Genomic DNA, 21,601 nt, shown 5'->3' on the forward strand with positions numbered 1-21,601 from the left:
GTTTGGGAAGGGTGTTATTGTTTAAAGGAGAACGCTGTGCTCTGTTTTTCAGGAATCCTGATGGGAGCGGTTATCAAGATCATCGAGACTCAGCAGCTGGCCAACTGGAAGGTTAGTGTGTGTGTGTGTGTGTGTGTGTGTGTGTGTGTGTGTGTGTGTGTGTGTGTGTGACTTTCCACTTTTGCAGCAGGAGTGTTGCAGTGGAGTTTTGTAATGGAGATGAGACTCCGTGTCGTCAGTCTTAGCGAAGGCTTCTCCTGGTGTGTGTTTTATTGATTTACTGTAACACTTCACACATCAGAACGGAGTTATAGATTATGAAAAAAGAGCACGAGCGCTTTAACATCCTCAGTGTGTGTGTAATGAGCTGGAGAGATCACAGAGCGGCCCGTAACCTGATTGGCTGCTGTGTGTTTGCTGTGCGTTCACAATACAGATTTGTTCACTTTTTTTATTAGTTAGTTTTGTGTACATTAGTGAATCTCTGATAGAGAATCTGATCCAGATGCTTTTATAAACTTTTTTTTATTCATTTCCTGTAGTTCTTTTCCTCTCTCTTTCTTCATTCAGTTTTTTCTCCCTCCACTAGCCACCTTTCAGCTCACCGTCTCTCTTTTCATTTGCTTCTCATTTCATTCTGCTGCTTTATCAATGGCTTTGTTTGTCTCTGGCCTTCAATTCATCCCTTTATTTACTCTCTCTCTCTCTCTCTCTCTCTCTCTCTCTCTCTCTCTCTCTCTCTGAAGCGTTTCAGTGCCGTCCCACTACATGCTTGTCTGATGTAGGGTTGATTCATTTGATACCAAAATTTTGGGCTCACTAGAACAGTAACGGTACTTATTTGGTACCAGTGCAATAAATAAACAGATATTCATACAAACTGGTGAAATGAATAAACATCAAAAGTTGTATTGTTTAAATGCTGCATTAATGAAGTTAAAAACACCTGACTTCCTGCTTCGAGCGTCTGACTCTCGGGTTATTTCTCCAGCCTCGTTAACCTTTCTAGGGGTCGACCGATAATCGGCCTGGCCGATATATCGGGCCGATATTCTGCATTTTTAGGGTTATCGGTATCGGCCGTAATTTCCACCGATATGCCGATAACATGCCTTTTTGCAGCCATTTCGTTCCTAACGCGACTGTCACTGCACGTCCTTTCCTGCACTCGCCTCTCTGAGTTCAAGAACACGGTCCCGCCCACCACAACATCTGATTTGTTTGGTACAAGAGATATAGCCAATCAACACGCATAGCTAAACGCTGTGAACTGTTTCAAGGCACCCGTATCAAGTTAAGGGCACGCTGCTTTTCCCGCAATAAGTCACAAACACACAAGTTGCAAAAGCACAACATCATTCTATGTTTATATTCTTCATCTACTACTCGTTAAAATTGTCCATTTGCATCTGTGTAGCCAGGCAAACTTAGCTTACGGAAGGAAGCACTTGAATTAGCCTACAACCAACTAGTCTCGCTGAAACAGCATAACGGAGGCTGCAGTCATTTTTAAATCCCCGTCTGGAAACGTTGTGAATGTGTCAGTAGTTCTACTCGAACAGTAGAATGACAGCCATACAGAGAGGTGGTCAAGGGAAGACGAAATAAAACGTAGTGTTTGTGTTCTGTAGGCTAGCGCAAGCCTACTGGCTATTTGTTATGGTGATGAGTGACTTCATGACGTGACTCGTGCTCAGAAAGCGCATTGCACTTGTATGTTAGGTAACTTTATAAAGCGCTATTGGAACATTTAAACACGCCAGGTGTGACTAGTATTTATAATTCTTGCGCAAGTGATTCTCCTCGCTAGCGCTTCTGATTCGGAAAGCGATATACTCTTAAAGGAGCAGCCGCTCCTAATAGGGAGTGATAGCCTACTTTACTGTGTTTGATTTTACTTTTTAAAAACTGCTGCAGGCAGCTCCCTACACTTGGTTTGTTATTTAAAAACTACTTGAAGTTGGTAAGTCTTACTTAGTTCTTAGTGTAAAAGAATCCAGAGTGTATTTTCATTTATTTTCCACTGAAAATGGTGAGCTGTAATATAGTAGGGAGTGATTTATTTTTTTATTGGTGAATATTTATTTTATTATTATTTTATTTCTCATTTTATTCTAACTAATGTTTGACTTTATTGTACAAATGCTGCTGGCATCTCCCTGCACAAAATTTCATGTTCAATTTTACAATTAAACATACATTTCATGGATATGAAGGTCTGTGTCAGTGTGTGCTATGTTTAATTTCATGCGAATTATAACGTTTACATTTATCGGTTGCACATATCGGTTATCGGCATCCCAATTCCATAATTATCGGTATCGGCCCTGAAAAAAACATATCGGTCGATCCCTAATCCTTTCATTCATGAATTCGTTAAGGCCCCGGTCACACCACCCGAACTTTGCTGGAGCGTTCCTGGAGCGGTGAAAAAAATTCATCACCGCTCGTAACCGTTCACCACCGTTTAACAAAAGTTGGCCCCCGTTAAAGCAACGCCGTATACGCTCAGCCACCGCTGATGTTTCTCGAGGGGCCCTCCTACCGCTCCGAAAGTTTTGAGCTGCACAAAATATTGCGAGCGGTGAGGAGGGGGCAATTTTCCGCCCCGGCAAAGTTCACCCCCGCTCCACCAACGCCCAGTCAAAGTTTGGCACCGCTAGACGCAAGTTCGTGGACGCTTGGGTCCGCTAGGCCAACGCAGAAATCTTGAACGCTGGACCACCGCTGCTTCGCCAGCGTTGCCCGGGCGGCGATTAAACGTTGCACAAACTTCGGTGGAGCGGTTGTAAGCGTTTTACGAGCGCACACGGGGTTGCTGGAACGGTGTCGGGCGTTGAAGCAGCTATCCATGGCAGCGATGAACTTTGGTTTGGCGTTGGTATAGAGGTGTCGGAGTGGGACCAGAATTTGGCTATAAATACGGGGAGAAATGGACCAGGAGCTCATTTGGAATCGAGCTGCCGTTGAGTTCAGACCTCATCTATATCGAATTTGCTCAAAGTTACAGTAAAACTGTATCACCATGGATGCTGAGAGACTTGCTATGATTGGTGCTAAACCAACTTTATACCCCCGCCGAACCAAAGCCCGCATGCGCAGAACGCCGCTATACCAACGCTCGCGTCACCGCTAAACCAACGCTCGCTACCGCTCGCTACCGTTAAAGCAACGCCAGCTTCAGTGGTGCACCGCTAAGCCAACGCCCGTGTTTTCGATTTTTTTTCCCATTTTGTGTGCGGTGACGAGCGTTGTCGAAATTCGGCCCCCCCTCCCTACCGTTCAAGGAACGCTCCAGCAAAGTTCGGGCGGTGTGACCGGGGCCTAAGGAGTACGCTGCTAAGCAGACTAAAGCTACGCCCACACTTGGTATTTTAGTTTTAAAATAAAAACGATCTCCGTCCTGACGAGTGTTTTAGCTCCGTATCAGAAATAATCTTCACCCACACTAACGCACTAGAAAATGCAGATCACATGACCACTGTGTCGCATCAACTGGGCATGTGCGTAAACAGCTGATCTCGTTTGTTTTCTTCTGGGAAAGGGTCATATGATGGCAGCGTGACTAATCAGGGAAGGATACGTCATGACTGATGAGACACAATCAGGAGACGACCGCGGGCGTCTGCGTCATCGTTTCCACACGTTTTCGCCCGTCTGCACTAAAACGCTACATTGAAGTTTTCAAGCTAAAACGAAGACGAGCGTTTCTGAACTGCTTTTGGGACTCAAAAACTCTGGAGAAATGTGGACACCAGGCGTAAACGAAGCAAAAGTGATGATTTAAAACTAAAACGTATTAATGTGGGCGTGGCCTAAGAAAGCAACCCTCAGCCTTGGCACCATCACAGCGTCTGGCTGCGAGCTCGCCCCGCGTAACATCAAGGCGGATAAACTTGCGTTACAAGCAGTCGGGTCTGTTAGCTAAATCCAGGACAGATGTTGTAAATAAGTGAACCATGGACAAACTTCGGTACCCATCATTTAGACAATTTTATTTTTAATTTATTTGTGATCATGACGCGCACCTTCATCCCTGGATTTCTTTGTAAAAATTGGGATGTACGGTACGAACATCGAAAGTTTCATCAGGCTAGATGTATCGTCTCCTCCCACCACATAACCTGATGCACCGTTTGCACACAGGTGTAGGAGGAGACTCCGCCTCTTCACTATCACTTGCCCTAAAAGCAAAATATCTCCATATCTCACTCAGAGCTTCGTTTTGAGCAGTCGCCGAATCCACAGCGTCTTCCCAAACTTGGCGAGATATCTGGAAGCGGTGTGGCAGGTCACTGGTCGGAGGGAGAGCTCTTCACTATCTAGACTTTGGCCACGCCCACGAGTGGCCGACTTCATCTTAAAGAGCGAAGATTTCCAAGTGTACCGATTATATTTAAAAAAAAAAAGTGGTGAAATATGGTAACGACTGAAATTTGTGAAATGATACTGTACCATTTCAAATGCCAAATTTTACTGGCAGCTGTAAATTACCGGGAACTGAAGGAACCCTGGGTCTAACGTGAGCAGAGTTTAACATACCGTACACTGATGGGTTTTCTTTCGCATGAATCAATCAATCAAATTTTATTTTTAGCCCTTTACAATAACCAAAAGGTCCCCAAAGTGCTTTACATCAAAGCCATAAAACAGAACAACAAAACACATAAAAACACAGGCTTTGAGTGCGGAAGGTGCCACCGTGCTGCAGATTACCAGAAGCCTTTCAGAAGTACATGAAATAAAACAGACGAAACGAAGCACCCCTCAAAACCAAGACTCCCCTAGTCAGGATTGAACGCCAATCTAAAAAATTAGGTCTTCAACTTTGATTTAAAAAGGCCGGGATCAATAGTGGTGCGAATGTCGGGGGGCAGATTGTTCCACAGTCTGGGAGCAGCGACAGCAAAGGAACGATCACCGCACTGTTTATATCTCGACCTTGGAACTTCTAACAGAAGCTGACCCGAAGAACGCAGGGCCCTACCATGATCACGGATAGTTAAAATCTCAGACAAATAAGAGGGAGCCAGGCCACTGATGGCATTAAAAGCAAACAGAAGTTTAAAATCAATTCTAAAACGGACTGGAAGCCAATGGAGTGACGACAACACAGGAGTAATGTGTTCACGTCTAGACGTGCTTGTTAAAGATCGGGCCGCAGCGTTCTGTACAAGTTGAAGACGTAAAATTGAAGACTGGCTGAGGCGTTACAGTAGTACAGTGAACTCCAAGCGTTCTCAAATTCACTGTGGCAGAAATAGACAGAGCTCTGAGCATGTGAGTTGATGTGAAGGGGGCGGGGCATCCAGAAAAAGACTGCCGTTTGAGTATTTTTGAGTGAGAACTGGTGCTGGTGTACAAAATGCACCTGGTAATAGAATGAGAGTGAATGGGTACAGGTGAGAGATGAACAGGCGGCAGGTAGACAGGTAAGGGATTAACAGGCAGGCAGGAGGGCGGGTAAGGGATTAACAGGAGGGCAGGAGGGCAGGTAAGGGATTAACAGGAGGGCAGGTAAGGGATTAACAGGAGGGCAGGTAAGGGATTAACAGGAGGGCAGGTAAGGGATTAACAGGAGGGCAGGCAAGGGATTAACAGGAGGGCAGGTAAGGGATTAACAGGAGGGCAGGTAAGGGATTAACAGGAGGGCAGGTAAGGGATTAACAGGAGGGCAGGAGGGCAGGTAAGGGATTAACAGGAGGGCAGGTAAGGGATTAACAGGAGGGCAGGCAAGGGATTAACAGGCGGGCAGGAGGGCAGGCAAGGGATTAACAGGAGGGCAGGCAAGGGATTAACAGGAGGGCAGGCAAGGGATTAACAGGAGGGCAGGCAAGGGATTAACAGGAGGGCGGGTAAGGGATTAACAGGAGGGCGGGTAAGGGATTAACAGGAGGGCGGGTAAGGGATTAACAGGAGGGCGGGTAAGGGATTAACAGGAGGGCGGGTAAGGGATTAACAGGAGGGCGGGTAAGGGATTAACAGGAGGGCGGGTAAGGGATTAACAGGAGGGCGGGTAAGGGATTAACAGGAGGGCGGGTAAGGGATTAACAGGAGGGCGGGTAAGGGATTAACAGGAGGGCGGGTAAGGGATTAACAGGAGGGCGGGTAAGGGATTAACAGGAGGGCGGGTAAGGGATTAACAGGAGGGCGGGTAAGGGATTAACAGGAGGGCGGGTAAGGGATTAACAGGAGGGCGGGTAAGGGATTAACAGGAGGGCGGGTAAGGGATTAACAGGAGGGCGGGTAAGGGATTAACAGGAGGGCGGGTAAGGGATTAACAGGAGGGCGGGTAAGGGATTAACAGGAGGGCGGGTAAGGGATTAACAGGAGGGCGGGTAAGGGATTAACAGGAGGGCAGGTAAGGGATTAACAGGCGGACAGGAGGGCAGGTAAGGGATTAACAGGAGGGCGGGTAAGGGATTAATAGGAGGGCGGGTAAGGGATTAACAGGAGGGCGGGTAAGGGATTAACAGGAGGGCAGGAGGGCAGGTAAGGGATTAACAGGCGGACAGGAGGGCAGGTAAGGGATTAACAGGAGGGCAGGTAAGGGATTAACAGGAGGGCAGGTAAGGGATTAACAGGAGGGCAGGTAAGGGATTAACAGGAGGGCAGGTAAGGGATTAACAGGAGGGCAGGTAAGGGATTGGCAGGAGGGTGGGTAAGGGATTAGCAGGAGGGCAGGTAAGGGATTAACAGGAGGGCAGGTGGGTGGGTAAGGGATTAGCAGGAGGGCAGGTAAGGGATTAACAGGAGGGCAGGTGGGTGGGTAAGGGATTAACAGGAGGGCAGGAGGGTGGGTAAGGGATTAGCAGGAGGGCAGGTAAGGGATTAACAGGAGGGCAGGTGGGTGGGTAAGGGATTAACAGGCGGGCAGGAGGGCGGGTAAGGGATTAGCAGGAGGGCGGGTAAGGGATTAACAGGAGGGCAGGCAAGGGATTAACAGGAGGGCGGGTAAGGGATTAACAGGAGGGCGGGTAAGGGATTAACAGGAGGGCGGGTAAGGGATTAACAGGAGGGCGGGTAAGGGATTAACAGGAGGGCGGGTAAGGGATTAACAGGAGGGCGGGTAAGGGATTAACAGGAGGGCGGGTAAGGGATTAACAGGAGGGCGGGTAAGGGATTAACAGGAGGGCGGGTAAGGGATTAACAGGAGGGCGGGTAAGGGATTAACAGGAGGGCGGGTAAGGGATTAACAGGAGGGCGGGTAAGGGATTAACAGGAGGGCGGGTAAGGGATTAACAGGAGGGCGGGTAAGGGATTAACAGGAGGGCAGGTAAGGGATTAACAGGCGGACAGGAGGGCAGGTAAGGGATTAACAGGAGGGCAGGTAAGGGATTAACAGGAGGGCAGGTAAGGGATTAACAGGAGGGCAGGTAAGGGATTAACAGGAGGGCAGGTAAGGGATTAGCAGGAGGGCAGGTAAGGGATTAACAGGAGGGCGGGTAAGGGATTAGCAGGAGGGCAGGTAAGGGATTAACAGGAGGGCAGGTGGGTGGGTAAGGGATTAGCAGGAGGGCTGGTAAGGGATTAACAGGAGGGCAGGTGGGTGGGTAAGGGATTAACAGGAGGGCAGGAGGGTGGGTAAGGGATTAGCAGGAGGGCTGGTAAGGGATTAACAGGAGGGCAGGTGGGTGGGTAAGGGATTAACAGGCGGGCAGGAGGGCGGGTAAGGGATTAACAGGAGGGCGGGTAAGGGATTAACAGGAGGGCGGGTAAGGGATTAACAGGAGGGCGGGTAAGGGATTAACAGGAGGGCAGGCAAGGGATTAACAGGAGGGCGGGTAAGGGATTAACAGGAGGGCGGGTAAGGGATTAACAGGAGGGCGGGTAAGGGATTAACAGGAGGGCGGGTAAGGGATTAGCAGGAGGGCGGGTAAGGGATTAACAGGAGGGCGGGTAAGGGATTAACAGGAGGGCGGGTAAGGGATTAACAGGAGGGCGGGTAAGGGATTAACAGGAGGGCGGGTAAGGGATTAACAGGAGGGCGGGTAAGGGATTAACAGGTGGGTAAGGAGGTGGATGGGTAAAAGCTGGATGATTTTTTATTTTGAACAGAAATTTGGCAGCTCAGTCGTGGTTAAATATTTATCTCTGGATATGGATTAATCCACAACATCTGCAGCAAAAAATACAACAATCACAAAGCTATGATTCGTCTGGATCCCAGAGAAAGGACTTGCTTTAAAAACCTTTTGCTCTGAAACAGAAGGAGAAAATCCTGTTCAAAGAAAACAAGGTGATGACATCACACTGTGTGTTTTTTCCTTTTTCTGCACTGCCGTTCTCTTCCGTTCTTTCCTCCTCCCTTCAGTGGAGAGGGTAAATATTAATCATGGCAGGGACAGACGTGAAAGGACAGACATGGGAGAATTTCTTTTTTTTTTTTTTTTCCAGGAAACTTCCAGTGCTGAGGATAACGAGGTGGTGGGGCAGGAAACACTTCCTTCGTGAGGGCAGAGCAGGGTGAAGGGTGTTTTAATAGAAGAGCTCGAGCAGGGCAGGGCAGGGCTTAATCGTACAGGGAGGACCAGCTTTCTCCTTGTAGGTATTTAAACAAAAAAAACCAGATGGTGACAACAGGAAATATTTTAGTTGTGATTGGAGGGGCTAGAACTGTGCGATAGTGATCACATTAAACAGGAACCAAGAGAGGAACCTCACCCACGGTCTCCTCTGTGGTTTGAGGGGTGCGAGTAGAGTTGCCAGTAAACATTGTTTAAAGCGTCTGAGTTCAGGATTAGTGCAGCGAGACTGGGCAGGTTTTTAAAGCTGTAATGTTCCATCCATGTTTTTCCTCATCATCTGGATTTAATGATGTCTGACAAAAGAAAGCATTTCAGATTTTCAGGCATTTTGAGACAAAGCACTTTCAAGATGGTTTTTATTTTTGTGAAAAACATACTGTAGCGTGTTTCTCTGGGAGGAGTGGAGACAAAGGAAAGGGGATTTAATAGCTTGGCTTTGTGGTGAGATGTGAACACAAATTAAAGTGTTCTGTCAGCAAAACACTGGAATTACTCAAGAACGTGAGACAGAAATAAGTCTGATGGAGACCAGAACGATGCAGATGGTTGGAAGGAAAGAGAAAGACTTTAAGATGTTTTTATTAAGCTATGGGTGCTGCTAGTGCATTCTTCATCAACGTCTAAAGAGAAAAAAAAATTAAAGAATGATTTTATAACATAAGTGAGAATTTTAAATGTCGCTATAAACGGATAAAAAGTGTGATCTGCTTTTATAGGAGAATCGCTTCAGATGGAGGTCGACACAATGGATTCTTAGGCTGCTGGGCCATAGAAGGTTCACGCTGCATGCTGCACGCTACACGTTCACGTGAAGAACCGGACCCTGGGCCATTAAACTTCATGCTTGGATGTTCACGTGTTGCGTCTGTTCTACTTTGACCGAGTAACCAACAATATGGACTCTTCGGATGACGACGATTGCCTCATTCTGCTTTTACTGAGACAGAGGAAGAGAAAAAGGAACAGAATTTGGAGCCGAGAACACTTCCTTCTGAGAGAAACCCGTGGTGAATTTCACCGAACATTCTATAATCTGCTTGACAATCCCGATGAAGAACTATTTTTCAATTATACCATTCAATTATATTTTTTCTGAAGTTTTCCCCTGAAAGCATAGAGTTATCTCCCTAGACCCGTTCTGATTGGCTGGCGCGGCGGTGACCGCATGCATTGACTGGAATTTCCATCTTCACGCCTAGAAAAAAGTGTGCATGTTCATTTCACGCTTCACGCGTGAAGTGTGCAGCGTGCAGCGTGCAACGTGAACGCCGTTCTATGGCCCAGAGCAAGTCATGCTACGTTTGTCCACTTTTCTTTACACGCGTGTAGTGTGTAGCGTGCAGCGTGAACCTTCTATGGCCCAGCTGCCTTAGGGATGTTAGAAGAAAATTTATGTAAATGTGTTTTGTAACCAAAGCTAATTTCCGTCTGAGTCGATCATTCATCAGAGAGAGAGAGAGAGCGCACTTAAGGAACTGGAATTGGCCATTAAAGATGATTTAAATCCCTTTAGACTCCTTAATTGCTAAGCAAAAGCTCATAAATGTGGAATCAATGTCTAATAACACCAATCTATAAAAGTGGAGATAAATTCAACCAGAATAATTATCAAGTCGTTTGTGTGAGCAGTAATCCGGGGGAGATGATGTGCAGGATAATTAACTGAAGATTTTTAAACTTCATTATTGAGCACAGTGAAATGGAGCCGCGTGTCGCACCACACACTCGCGTTATATGTGAAATTTTCCGCACGTTCTCCTGATCACGAATTTCTCCTCCCGAGTCACTCTCACAGTTCACTGGCTGAGTTAAAGGATCTCGAACGGAGGCGACGATTGATTTCTTCGTCTGTTATGGAAATGACGGAGGTTACCGCCGTATCGTATCGTTGTCGATGTCCAAACACTGACTCGCTCTGTTTTCTAAATCTTCACCATTCACTTCATTCATGTGACACAAATCGCAGATGATGTCAGCAGTCATTTCATCCTTTGATCTCCGTTCTCGATAATTGTTAGTGATCGATACCTAATCGAGGCTCGTTAAGTCTTTGTTTAATGGCATTAACGTGCATCGATAACTCGACCGTGGACTTGATTACTGATTGTTTGTCTCTGAGGGAAGAGGAGCGCATGGATGGCTCAGTGTGTATGTAAGCAGGTGAATGATGGACGTAATTACAGGAAAAGTGTTTAATTACAAACAGGCAGGAAAACAGGACAAAATATAAGATAAAGAAAGGCAGCAGGGCTCTACGTTAACTTTGAGACATGGTTGCCCATTCGGGCAACCATTTGTAGAAATCTGGTTGCCCGAACTCAGAACATGGTTGCCCAAATATTACATATTATTATTTTTTTTATGTATTATTCAACCTTCTCAGACGCTGTCTGTATCAACAAGCATTGACACTAGCGCCCCGTACGAGTAATGCGGTAATTAGTCATGTAGTGAAGGACATACCAATTTTCAGTCCCCCCAGGATTTCGCGGGCCTTTTTTGTGATCGTTGCGGGCTGAAATGTCTGATGTTTCGGGGGGGTTTCCAAAAAATTGCGATGAAAGTTGCGGTGTTTTTTAGGTTTTTGTTGCGATTACATTGCGGGAGGAAGTGAAAGTTGCGAGAAATTGTTGCGATTTTCTCTTTGTGATTAAAATTGAGTGATATGTTAAATATTAAGTTATTACTGAAAAACTATTGATTAAAAAAAACAAAGACACTGAGAAATGGTCCTATAAACAACTTTACCAATATAAAAGATTACCAGGACTACAAAAATGCAGAAAAATAGGCTTTACTTATCCAAATGCACCTGTTGGTTCAAAAGTTAAAGTGCAGAGAACCTCACAGCACAACATGAAGTTACCTTAAAATATAATATAAATGCCTCAGCTTTCATGTAAGAAAAAAACTATTAATACTAGTCCTGTGTGCAGGCAGTCTCTCCTGAAGACTAAATTAAACAATAATTATAAACTAATAAAATAAATGGCTCAGGCTTCATAGAAGAAAAAAACAATTTGAACAGAATCTCACAGTATGATGCTGAAGCTGCCTAAACAATGGAAAATAAAATACCATTTTGGCAAAAATGTTGGCATCCATTAATTTCTTGTATTAAGTAAAAAATAGTGTAAAGTGCGCACAGTCCTTCACTGTAAACATAACACACTTTCAGTAACAGAATTTAAGCCTATATAAACACTGACTCGCACATCATGCAATGTTGCCAGATACTGCTGACGTTTTCCAGCCCAAAATATGTTCAAAACCCACCAAAATGAACTTAAAACCGCCCAATCTGGCAACACTGCGCACATGCTGCTTCTCTTGAATGTATACACGGAAGGTAGTTTGTCGACGCCAACGATTGGTCAAATTTGCGGGAAAGTTGCGGTGATTGGATATAATTGCAACACCGCCCTGAATTCGCAGGGATTGGTTGAATTTGCGTTGAAGTTGCAAATTGCAATATCGCAAAATCCTGGAGGGTCTGAATAGGACACTGTATATGCACTACGCGATAATTATTAGCAATGGGAAACTGCATTGCGAGCCCGCGATGTGCAAATGTGAATTCCGCTAGTTGTTGAACATCCCGTAATGATAACATGGACGCGGTCTTTCCGAGTCAAGCAATCGCAGATCGTGACGGAATTTCATCATAATATGAATGAATAAACATCGTTTTTCATGCAAGTTGACATATTTGGGTAGTTGCCCGATCGGGCAAGCATTTGTGAGAGTCTGATTGTCCGAATCTATTGAATGGTTGCCCCGGGCAATCGGGCTACTGTTAATGTCGAGCCGTGGGCAGGGTTGTGAAATGGGTAACAGTGACGTGAGACACAAACAGAACAGCGGAGGCAAAGACAAAAGGCACAAAACAAAGTCAAAACCAGATACAAAGGCTTGGTAATGTGAGACGCTCGGTACAGTGCATATACTTCAAGTCTGTGTGCTTAGAGAGTGTTTATAAGTGCGTGCTGTGATTGTGCTCTAATCTGGAACAGATGCATGGTACTGTAATTAGTCCTAATGGTACTGCACACTCCGAGCGCCAACACGTGGACATGACACAGTGAGATGATATTTAAAAAAAAAAAACTTCTTTTTTTTTTTTTTTTAAAGACTCTGACTCTTTGTCGTTAAAGGAAAAAATATCCTGGAATTTTCCTTTAACGATCAGTTAAATGGGCCAGAACTTAAAGCTGAGCGCACTGTTGTCATGGTAACATTGACAATAATACGTAACCAAGACGCCGTTTAAGACCATTGACGCCATGAAAGATCTCCGTTCATGTGGTCAGCTATTTGTCCAGTCATTCCAGCACAACCCCGTTCCTTTGAGTGATGCAGTCCGTCATGGTCGTTATTATTGATCTCACACAGTATTCTCCTTCTTCAGACTTATTTGCTGAAACGGGTCGACAAATGTACTTTGGATGACCCGCCCAAGTAAAGAAAAGTCAGCAGTACCAGTCAGAAGTTTGGACACACCTTTGAATTAATTAAAAGTCATGTCATGTCTTAAAGTAACATTGAATGATGTTTCTCTTTCCAGATGTGTTCCAGATGTTATTTCATAGTTCTGATGCCTTCAGTTTTGTAGAAAATGGTCACAATAGAGAAAAACCTATGAATGAGTAGAGTAGGGGTGCACAAACTTTTGACTGGTACTGGATATAATCCAAATCTTAGCATGTTGCTAATTAACTAACTAGCTAATGTCTGAGTGTGAGCTTTTCACAACAACGTGGACTCCTAAATTATCCATCGTATCCATGTTCACGTGTTTTTGACGTCTCGCGGAGGTTCGCGGAAGACGGAGCGGGAACGAAAGTTTGTTCTCCATCCCGTTTTGTTTTTACCCCATACGTTAACAGGCTCTGTATGTGAACGGGGCTTAACACACCACTAAAGAATAAATTCGAGCACTGAAAGTAAACTACACTCTGGCCACTTTATTAGGAACACCCCTCCATCTACCTGCTGTTTTCTGCAGTTCTCTAATCCAGTGGTTTTCAAAGTGGGGGCGCTAGGGGGGCCGCAGAAAGTTGGAGGGACGATGACAAAAAAATTGCGGAAAAAAATATACTTTTTAAAAATAATTATTATTAAATATATTGTAATTAGTTTTTTAATCATTATTATAAAATATAATTATTAATAATAATACATCATATCGAAACGTTGTTTGCCACGCTCATCTCTCCGATTGCCTGTGACATTGCGGTTTGCGCCATTTATCAAGCTGCTTTGCTCCTCAAGCTAGCGTATTGCTAGCGCAAAATGGACAGGTTTTTGAAGAGACCGAAGGAACAAACCAACAGCCCTGCTGTGGAGGACACTGCTGCGAAAAAAACCTAAGAAGTCCTGGCCAACTAAAATCCGAAAATATGAGGCAGCATACATTAAGTATGGCTTTACAGCCTTACAGAAAAATGGCCATGATTGCCCGAAATGCGTCCTCTGTCTGGAGACCCTGTCAAACGAGTGCTTAAAACCTTCGAAAATTCAGCGTCACTTGGTACAAAAACATCCGACAGATGCCGAAAAAACAGTAGATTTCTTCAGACGCAAAGAAGTAGGGCTGCACAATTAATCGAATTTAATCGAAAATCGCGATTTTGGCTGCCACGATTAAATTAAATGAAAATCGCGATTTATTTCCATTTAAAATGCGAGCTCTGCTGTATATCTGATCAAGCACTTTTTGACCAATACTCCGCCAAACCATTAGGGGGCGAACCGACGCATGTAAGGTTTCATTACTCCGCCTAAATAAGCAAGCAAGCCAAGTGCAGAGTTGCCAGATTGGGCGGTTTTAAGTGCATTTTGGCGGGTTTTGAACATATTTTGGGCAGGAAAACGTCAGCAGCATCTGGCAACACTGGCCAAGTGCGCAGAGCTTCAGTGCAGCGGTATCTTCTTCAAGGGGTGATGGCGTGAGAGTAGGTAACAGATTGAGGTGAGAGAGAAAAGCTAACTATGTCGGAACAACAGACTATTTAGCGCTGGAGGCAATGCTGTGACCTGCCTGCGCTCATGTTTAAAGCCAGAGCATGTTGATAGGCTGCTCTTTCTAGCTAAAAACTTGTAGGCCTCAGTATAATGCTATGTTGCAATTGAGTTTTCAGTTCCTTCATCCTTTGGTAATTTCTTGGATAAATTTCATTTATTTGTCATTTGGAAATCAGAATTTCTCTTTTAAATTTCATTCTGCACTGAAAGCTGTTCATATTGTTTGTTTGAATATAGTGAAATAAAATTTAAGTGATTTCCCTAACATCAAGAATAATCGTGATTAATAATCGCGATTACAATTTTGATCAAGATAATCGTGATTATCATTTTTTCCATAATCGTGCAGCCCTATAAAGAAGAGCATTTGGTCAGGCAATCTGCTGCATTCACCCAGCAAGCTACTGTCCCCGAGCGGGCCCTGAAGGCATCATTTTTAGCCTCGTACCACATTGCTCGTGCTAAAAAACCTCACTCAATTGGAGAAGTTTTGATTTTACCAGCCACCAAAGACATTGTCCGAGAATTGCTTGGTGAGGATGCTGCCAAAAAAATCGCTGCTATCCCACTCTCTGATAACACTGTGAGCCGACGGATTGGTGACATGGCTCAAGACGTAGCTATCTGCTCAGCTGTTGGAGCAGGTGAGAGCCAGCGAATACTTCGCACTTCAGCTGGATGAGAGCACAGATTTATCCAATGAGGCCCAACTGCTTGTGTACATCAGATTTAAGATTTGTGGAGGAAATACTATTTTGTAAAGCACTTGAAAGAAGAACTACTGGGAAAGACATTTTTCAAGTTTTGGACGATTACATCGAGTCTAACGGATTGGACTGGGCCCGTTGTGTGGGGGCGTGTTCGGACGGAGCCGCGGCAATGACTGGGAAGATCAGTGGAGTGACCGCTCTCATTAAGCAGAAGGCCCCGCATGTAGTGGCCACACACTGCACGCTCCATCGCGAGGCACTGGTCGCAAAAAGGATGGATAACGAGTTGAATCAGGCACTACAGGAGGTTATACAGTTTATTGTTCAGTGCGAAAATATTTGTGTTGAAAACATGTTAGTTAATAATATTCTTATGCTAAACAAATGTAACAATTATTGACTATTGAATAAAAGTAAGAGAAAACATTCTAAAAGTTGTTTCTTTACATATTTTGTAGCATTGTCTGTGGGTTTGCAAAGGGGGTCGACGCACCGAATCCCGCAGATACAAATCCAGAGCTTCAGTTAATGTTCCCAATGTTCAAACATCAGAATGGGAAAAATTGTGATCTCAATTTTTGTCTGGCTTTCTTTCTGTCTCTCACTGTGGTATGGGTGTTGGTTTGAGCCAGATGAGTATGAGGTTTGAGTATTTCAGAAGCTGCTGATCTCCTACTGGGGTTTTCACACACAACAGTCTCGAGAGTTTACACAGAATGGTGCAGAAAACAAAAAACACTGAGTGAGTGAGCGACAGTTCTGTGGGTGGAAACAAACGCCTTGTTGATAAGAGAGGGTCAGAGGGAAATGGGCAGGAAGGATATAGTAACTCATATCATCACTCTTTACAACCGTGGTGAGCAGAAAAGCATCTCAGCATGCAACAGAACACCACATTGGGTTCCACTCCTGCAGCCAAGAACAGGGATCTTAGAACCAACAACCCGTTCCTATTAAAGTGGCCGGGGAGTGTGTTTTTGTTTTTACATCTTTCATACATTTTTACATATCTGTTTTAATTTTGTAATTTCTTTGCTCTACTTGAGTGTGAGTAACTGTAGTATTTCTGACTCTAAAAGCACTCATTTTCCAATCTAGGTTTGTGGAATTTTTATTGAAGGAATTATCGGTGCGTCATAAAATCACACACAACTTCCTAGTTTTGCATTTTTACCCCCTCTAATTTGCATAACTTTTATTTTGAAAAACCATGAAAATGAGTTCGGGGTGAAACTTTTGTGCAGGGTATTTCATGCAAATAAAAATGTGTTTAAATAGAAAACAAAAGAGAATTATAGTTTCGTTCATGAACCATAAATTAACATGAACTGTCTGGAAAATGTTTTAAAGCTCGATCTAGAAAAGTGAAATTGTTTTAATGAAGAAAAGGAGAAGTGCAGCGTTTTGTAATCAGCTAAAAGTAGGCATATCAAGTGAAAATTCTTCAGATATTACAAATCAAAGATTGAAAAAACGGCTTAATTTTTTAGAAAATGGCCATAATATTCTGTCTGTGGGTCACATGATCCAAAACGGGCCTCATTAACCAATGAGAGCAAAAGTTTTTTTTTTTCTTAATAACTTTATTCATTTTTCAATATATTTACATGGAAATTGGCAGGAACGTGGATGGTTGTATACTGAACACAAAGTTGGAAAGATTAGCAAAAACAAATTATGCAAATTAGCATTTAATTTGTATTAATTATGCTAATTATATAAAAATGTTTAATCTGTAAACTCAATTTTAAAAAAAAAAGTAAAAAAAGATTATTTCTAATCCCCTCTTTGTGCTCTGTAGGCTTTTGTATTTCTCAGTAGGGCCGACTAGTGTTTATATGAAAGAACATAAATGATTGTTTCGATTAATATTCGCAGCTTTCAAGGTGAACCTCGAAAAAACTGTCTGATCCACATCCAATAAACAATTCACATTAACTCAACCGAAATCGACACTCGCGTTTCTGACTTCTGTTTTTTTTTTTAAATCTCATTCCGACCACTAGGATCTCAATGTTTTTCATCAAAACAACTCCGTTATATTCTAAAATAGTTATTTATTTACATGAACCAGTTTGATTTGAAAAAATAAGTAGGTAAAGCTCTGAAAACTCACTTCAAATCTCCCATGAATCATACACCAAGATGGTGGCGTGTGAGCAACGCAAGGCTCAGCGTCTCTCCAGATTTTGCGAATTAGCGGTGTTTTATCTGATCCTTACTGGACTGTTCATTCAGTACGGCACTGCTTTAACATCTTACAGCAGACAGGAGCTCTTGGACATTGGATCACGAAATTCCGACAGTTTTATCGCCAAACTTCAACTCCTCCCAAAGATCTCCAGAACACCGGAGGCTGCTCACTCCTTCCAGCCGGGCGGAAGTGCTCGCAGACGGCGTCAGGACCGTAAACAAAGGCGGAGTAAGTGAGGGGAGCTACAAGCTAAGCTAAGGCTAACACTGCATCGGCTCCCTTTACCCAGCATTTTCCTTGCTAATGTCTGGTCTCTGGCGAACAAAATGGATGAACTACGACTGCATCACCAACAATAAACGGATTATGGACTCCGTCATGATCTTTACAGAGACATGGCTAAACAGCAGTATTCCGGACAGTGCTATTGAGTAAGCAGGACTCCACACTCTCCGTGTAGATGGCTCCGGCAAAACCAGAGGTGGAGGTTTGTGCATTTATATAAATAGAGCTTGGTGTACAAACCCTGTTATTGCCGAGAGACACTGCTCACCTAATGTGGAGTTTCTCATGGTTAAATGTAGACCTTTTTATCTCCCAAGAGAACTCACATCAGTTTTCGTTACTGCTGTATAGAGATCTTGCAGTCACGTGACCGGAAAGTACACAGCCGCCATCTTGTCGGTAAAAAACACTGCTGAATACTGCTGCACTCGTGTACAGAATGGATCAATTTCAACCGACGGACTACACGGCTCATTTTTCTAATGAACAGATAACTAGATATATGTCTAAAATAAACGATCTACAGATTAAGTGACCCTTATGGCTTACCGGACGGAGTTTTCACGACCGGATTTTGAACTGCCAGCGGAATACCCGGACGTGTATAATTACCTCATTCCCTCGCTGTTCAGTGGTGAAGCACTGCGTGCTCATAAATCTCTGCACAGTTATCTTTACAGAAATTCAGGATTTGTCAGCGACTCAGATGTGGCATCTTGTAAACAAGAATCCTCATTGGATGGGTAAGTCACTTAAGTATTGAGTATAGCACTGACCAGCCGATTATAGAATAGAATAAGGTAATTCCAGCTGTAATTCCAAATCGTCCGTCTTGTTTACCATGGATCTGGCGTTGGAGAGGTAGAGGCTTAGCAGTGGAGATTTGAGTGGCTGTTTTCTGAGCTTAGTCAACAGGCCGGCTCTGCAGCCTCGCTTTTGCTTCCGCTCCCGGCGCCGCCTCCTTCACTTTGCTTCCGATAACAATCCACGGAGACCCCGCTGGTCTCGCTATCTCGTCCGGAATGTTGTGCATGCGATGGAAGTCACTACAAACCGTCATTTTCTGCTGGAAACCAATGTCCAGTAAGTCCATACGGTTGTAGTGGATATTGAAGTGCGGTACAGACGAACAACACGCAAAAATACACACAAAAAACATAAACGTGCACAGGTAGGGAGAGCCTGTAGCCGCAGCCGTTGTAGTAGAATTGTATATAGTAGGGTTTCCCAGAAGAAAAGGTAGAAGCAAAAGCAGAAGTAGAACCAGAAGTAGAAGGCGGAAATATGGCGTTTGACCGACAAGATGGCGTCTGTCACAATCTGGATCGGCTGTGACGTCACATGCAAGTGCTCCATATACACCACCAGACGCTAATGCTAAGCTTGCAATGGGAGAATTGCATGCAGCCATTAGCAAACGGCAGGAAATTCACCCAGAGGCTGCCTTTATTTTTGCGGGTGACTTTAATCACTCCAACTTGAAGACAGTACTTCCCAGGCTACATCAACATGTTACCTGCCACACAAAAGGAAATAAGACACTGGATCATGTTTACTCCAACATAGCTGGAGCTTACAAAGTTACACCCCTCCCCCATAGGACAGTCAGATCACCTTTTTCTGTTTCTCACCCCTCAGTACTCACCACTCATCCAACGTGTGAAACCCATAATGAAGACAATAAAAGTGTGGCCAGAGGGGACCAATTCAAACATGCAGACTGGAATACAGTGGGGCAAAAAAGTATTTAGTCAGTCACCAATTGTGCAAGTTCTCCCACTTAAAAAGATGAGAGAGGCCTGTAATTTTCATCATAGGTACACTTCAACTATGAGAGACAGAATGAGAAAAAAAATCCAGAAAAATCACATTGTCTGATTTTTAAAGAATTTATTTGCAAATTATGGTGGAAAATAAGTATTTGGTCAATAACAAAAGTTCATCTCAATACTTTGTTATATATCCTTTGTTGGCAATGACAGAGGTCAAACGTTTTCTGTAAGTCTTCACGAGGTTTTCACACACTGTTGCTGGTATTTTGGCCCATTCCTCCATGCAGATCTCCTCTAGAGCAGTGATGTTTTGGGGCTGTCGCTGGGCAACATAGACTTTCAACTCCCTCCAAAGATTTTCTATGGGGTTGAGATCTGGAGACTGGCTAGGCCACTCCAGGACCTTGAAATGCTTCTTACGAAGCCACTCCTTCGTTGCCCGGGCGGTGTGTTTGGGATCATTGTCATGCTGAAAGACCCAGCCACATTTCATCTTCAATGCCCTTGCTGATGGAAGGAGGTTTTCACTCAAAATCTCACGATACATGGCCCCATTCATTCTTTCCTTTACACGGATCAGTCGTCCTGGTCCCTTTGCAGAAAAACAGGCCCAAAGCATGATGTTTCCACCCCCATGCTTCACAGTAGGTATGGCGTTCTTTGGATGCAACTCAGCATTCTTTCTCCTCCAAACACGGCAAGTTGAGTTTTTACCAAAAAGTTCTATTTTGGTTTCATCTGACTATATGACATTCTCCCAATCCTCTTCTGGATCATCCAAATGCTCTCTAGCAAACTTCAGACGGGCCTGGACATGTACTGGCTTAAGCAGGGGGACACATCTGGCACTGCAGGATTTGAGTCCCTGGCAGCGTAGTGTGTTACTGATGGTAGCCTTTGTTACTTTGGTCCCAGCTCTCTGCAGGTCATTCACTAGGTCCCCCCGTGTGGTTCTGGGATTTTTGCTCACCGTTCTTGTGATCATTTTGACCCCACGGGGTGAGATCTTGCATGGAGCCCCAGATCGAGGGAGATTATCAGTGGTCTTGTATGTCTTCCATTTTCTAATAATTGCTCCCACAGTTGATTTCTTCACACCAAGCTGCTTACCTATTGCAGATTCAGTCTTCCCAGCCTGGTGCAGGTCTACAATTTTGTTTCTGGTGGTGTCCTTTGACAGCTCTTTGGTCTTGGCCAGAGTTTGGAGTGTGACTGTTTGAGGTTGTGGACAGGTGTCTTTTATACTGATAACGAGTTCAAACAGGTGCCATTAATACAGGTAACGAGTGGAGGACAGAGGAGCCTCTTAAAGAAGTAGTTACAGGTTTGTGAGAGCCAGAAATCTTCCTTGTTTGTAGGTGACCAAATACTTATTTTACCGAGGAATTTACCAATTAATTCATTAAAAATCCTACAATGTGATTTCCTGGATTCTTTTCCCCCCATTCTGTCTCTCATAGTTGAAGTGTACCTATGATGAAAATTACAGGCCTCTCTCATCTTTTTAAGTGGGAGAACTTGTACAATTGGTGGCTGACTAAATACTTTTTTGCCCCACTGTATGTTTGCCCTTCAAGCAACCTGTCACTCCCACACAGACATTTGCCCCTTTTCCACCAAAGCAGTTCCAGGGCTGGTTCGGGGTCAGTGCTTAGTTTGGAACCGGGTTTTCTGTTTCCACTGACAAAGAACTGGCTCTGGGGCCAGAAAAACTGGTTCCAGGCTAGCACCAACTCTCTGCTGGGCCAGAGGAAAGAACGGCTTACGTCAGCGGGGGGGCGGAGTTGTTAAGACCAACAACAATAACAAGACCGCGAAAGATCGCCATTTTTAAGCGACAAGAAGCAGCAGCTGTACAAATGCGAAGTCATCCATTATTATTGTTGTTGTTGCTGCTGCTTCTTCCACGTTGTTTTTGCTTCGATATTCCCACCAAGGTTTATGCAAACGTAGTGACGTAACTGACGTATACAGCGACGTAATGACGTGGCTTCCCTTAGCACCGCGAGCTATGGAAAAGCAAACTGGTTCTCAGCTGGCTCGCAAGTTGAATGAGTTGTGAACCAGCACCAGCACTGGCCCCGAACC

The 21,601-nt window shown here is 44.3% G+C and overlaps 1 protein-coding gene across 1 annotated transcript in view; it reads left to right on the forward strand.

Moving 5' to 3' along the window:
• The window catches only part of slc9a8 (solute carrier family 9 member 8), a 136,869-nt gene that overhangs the window by 38,805 nt on the left and 76,463 nt on the right, over positions 1 to 21,601 (forward strand). Inside the window, exon 4 of the mRNA XM_060937147.1 lies at positions 53 to 111. Coding sequence (XP_060793130.1) covers positions 53 to 111 — 59 coding nt within the window. The remainder of the gene's footprint in view (positions 1 to 52; positions 112 to 21,601) is intronic.

Source organism: Neoarius graeffei, chromosome 13, assembly GCF_027579695.1.
Source record: "Neoarius graeffei isolate fNeoGra1 chromosome 13, fNeoGra1.pri, whole genome shotgun sequence".
NCBI classification, from domain to species: Eukaryota; Metazoa; Chordata; class Actinopteri; order Siluriformes; family Ariidae; genus Neoarius; species Neoarius graeffei.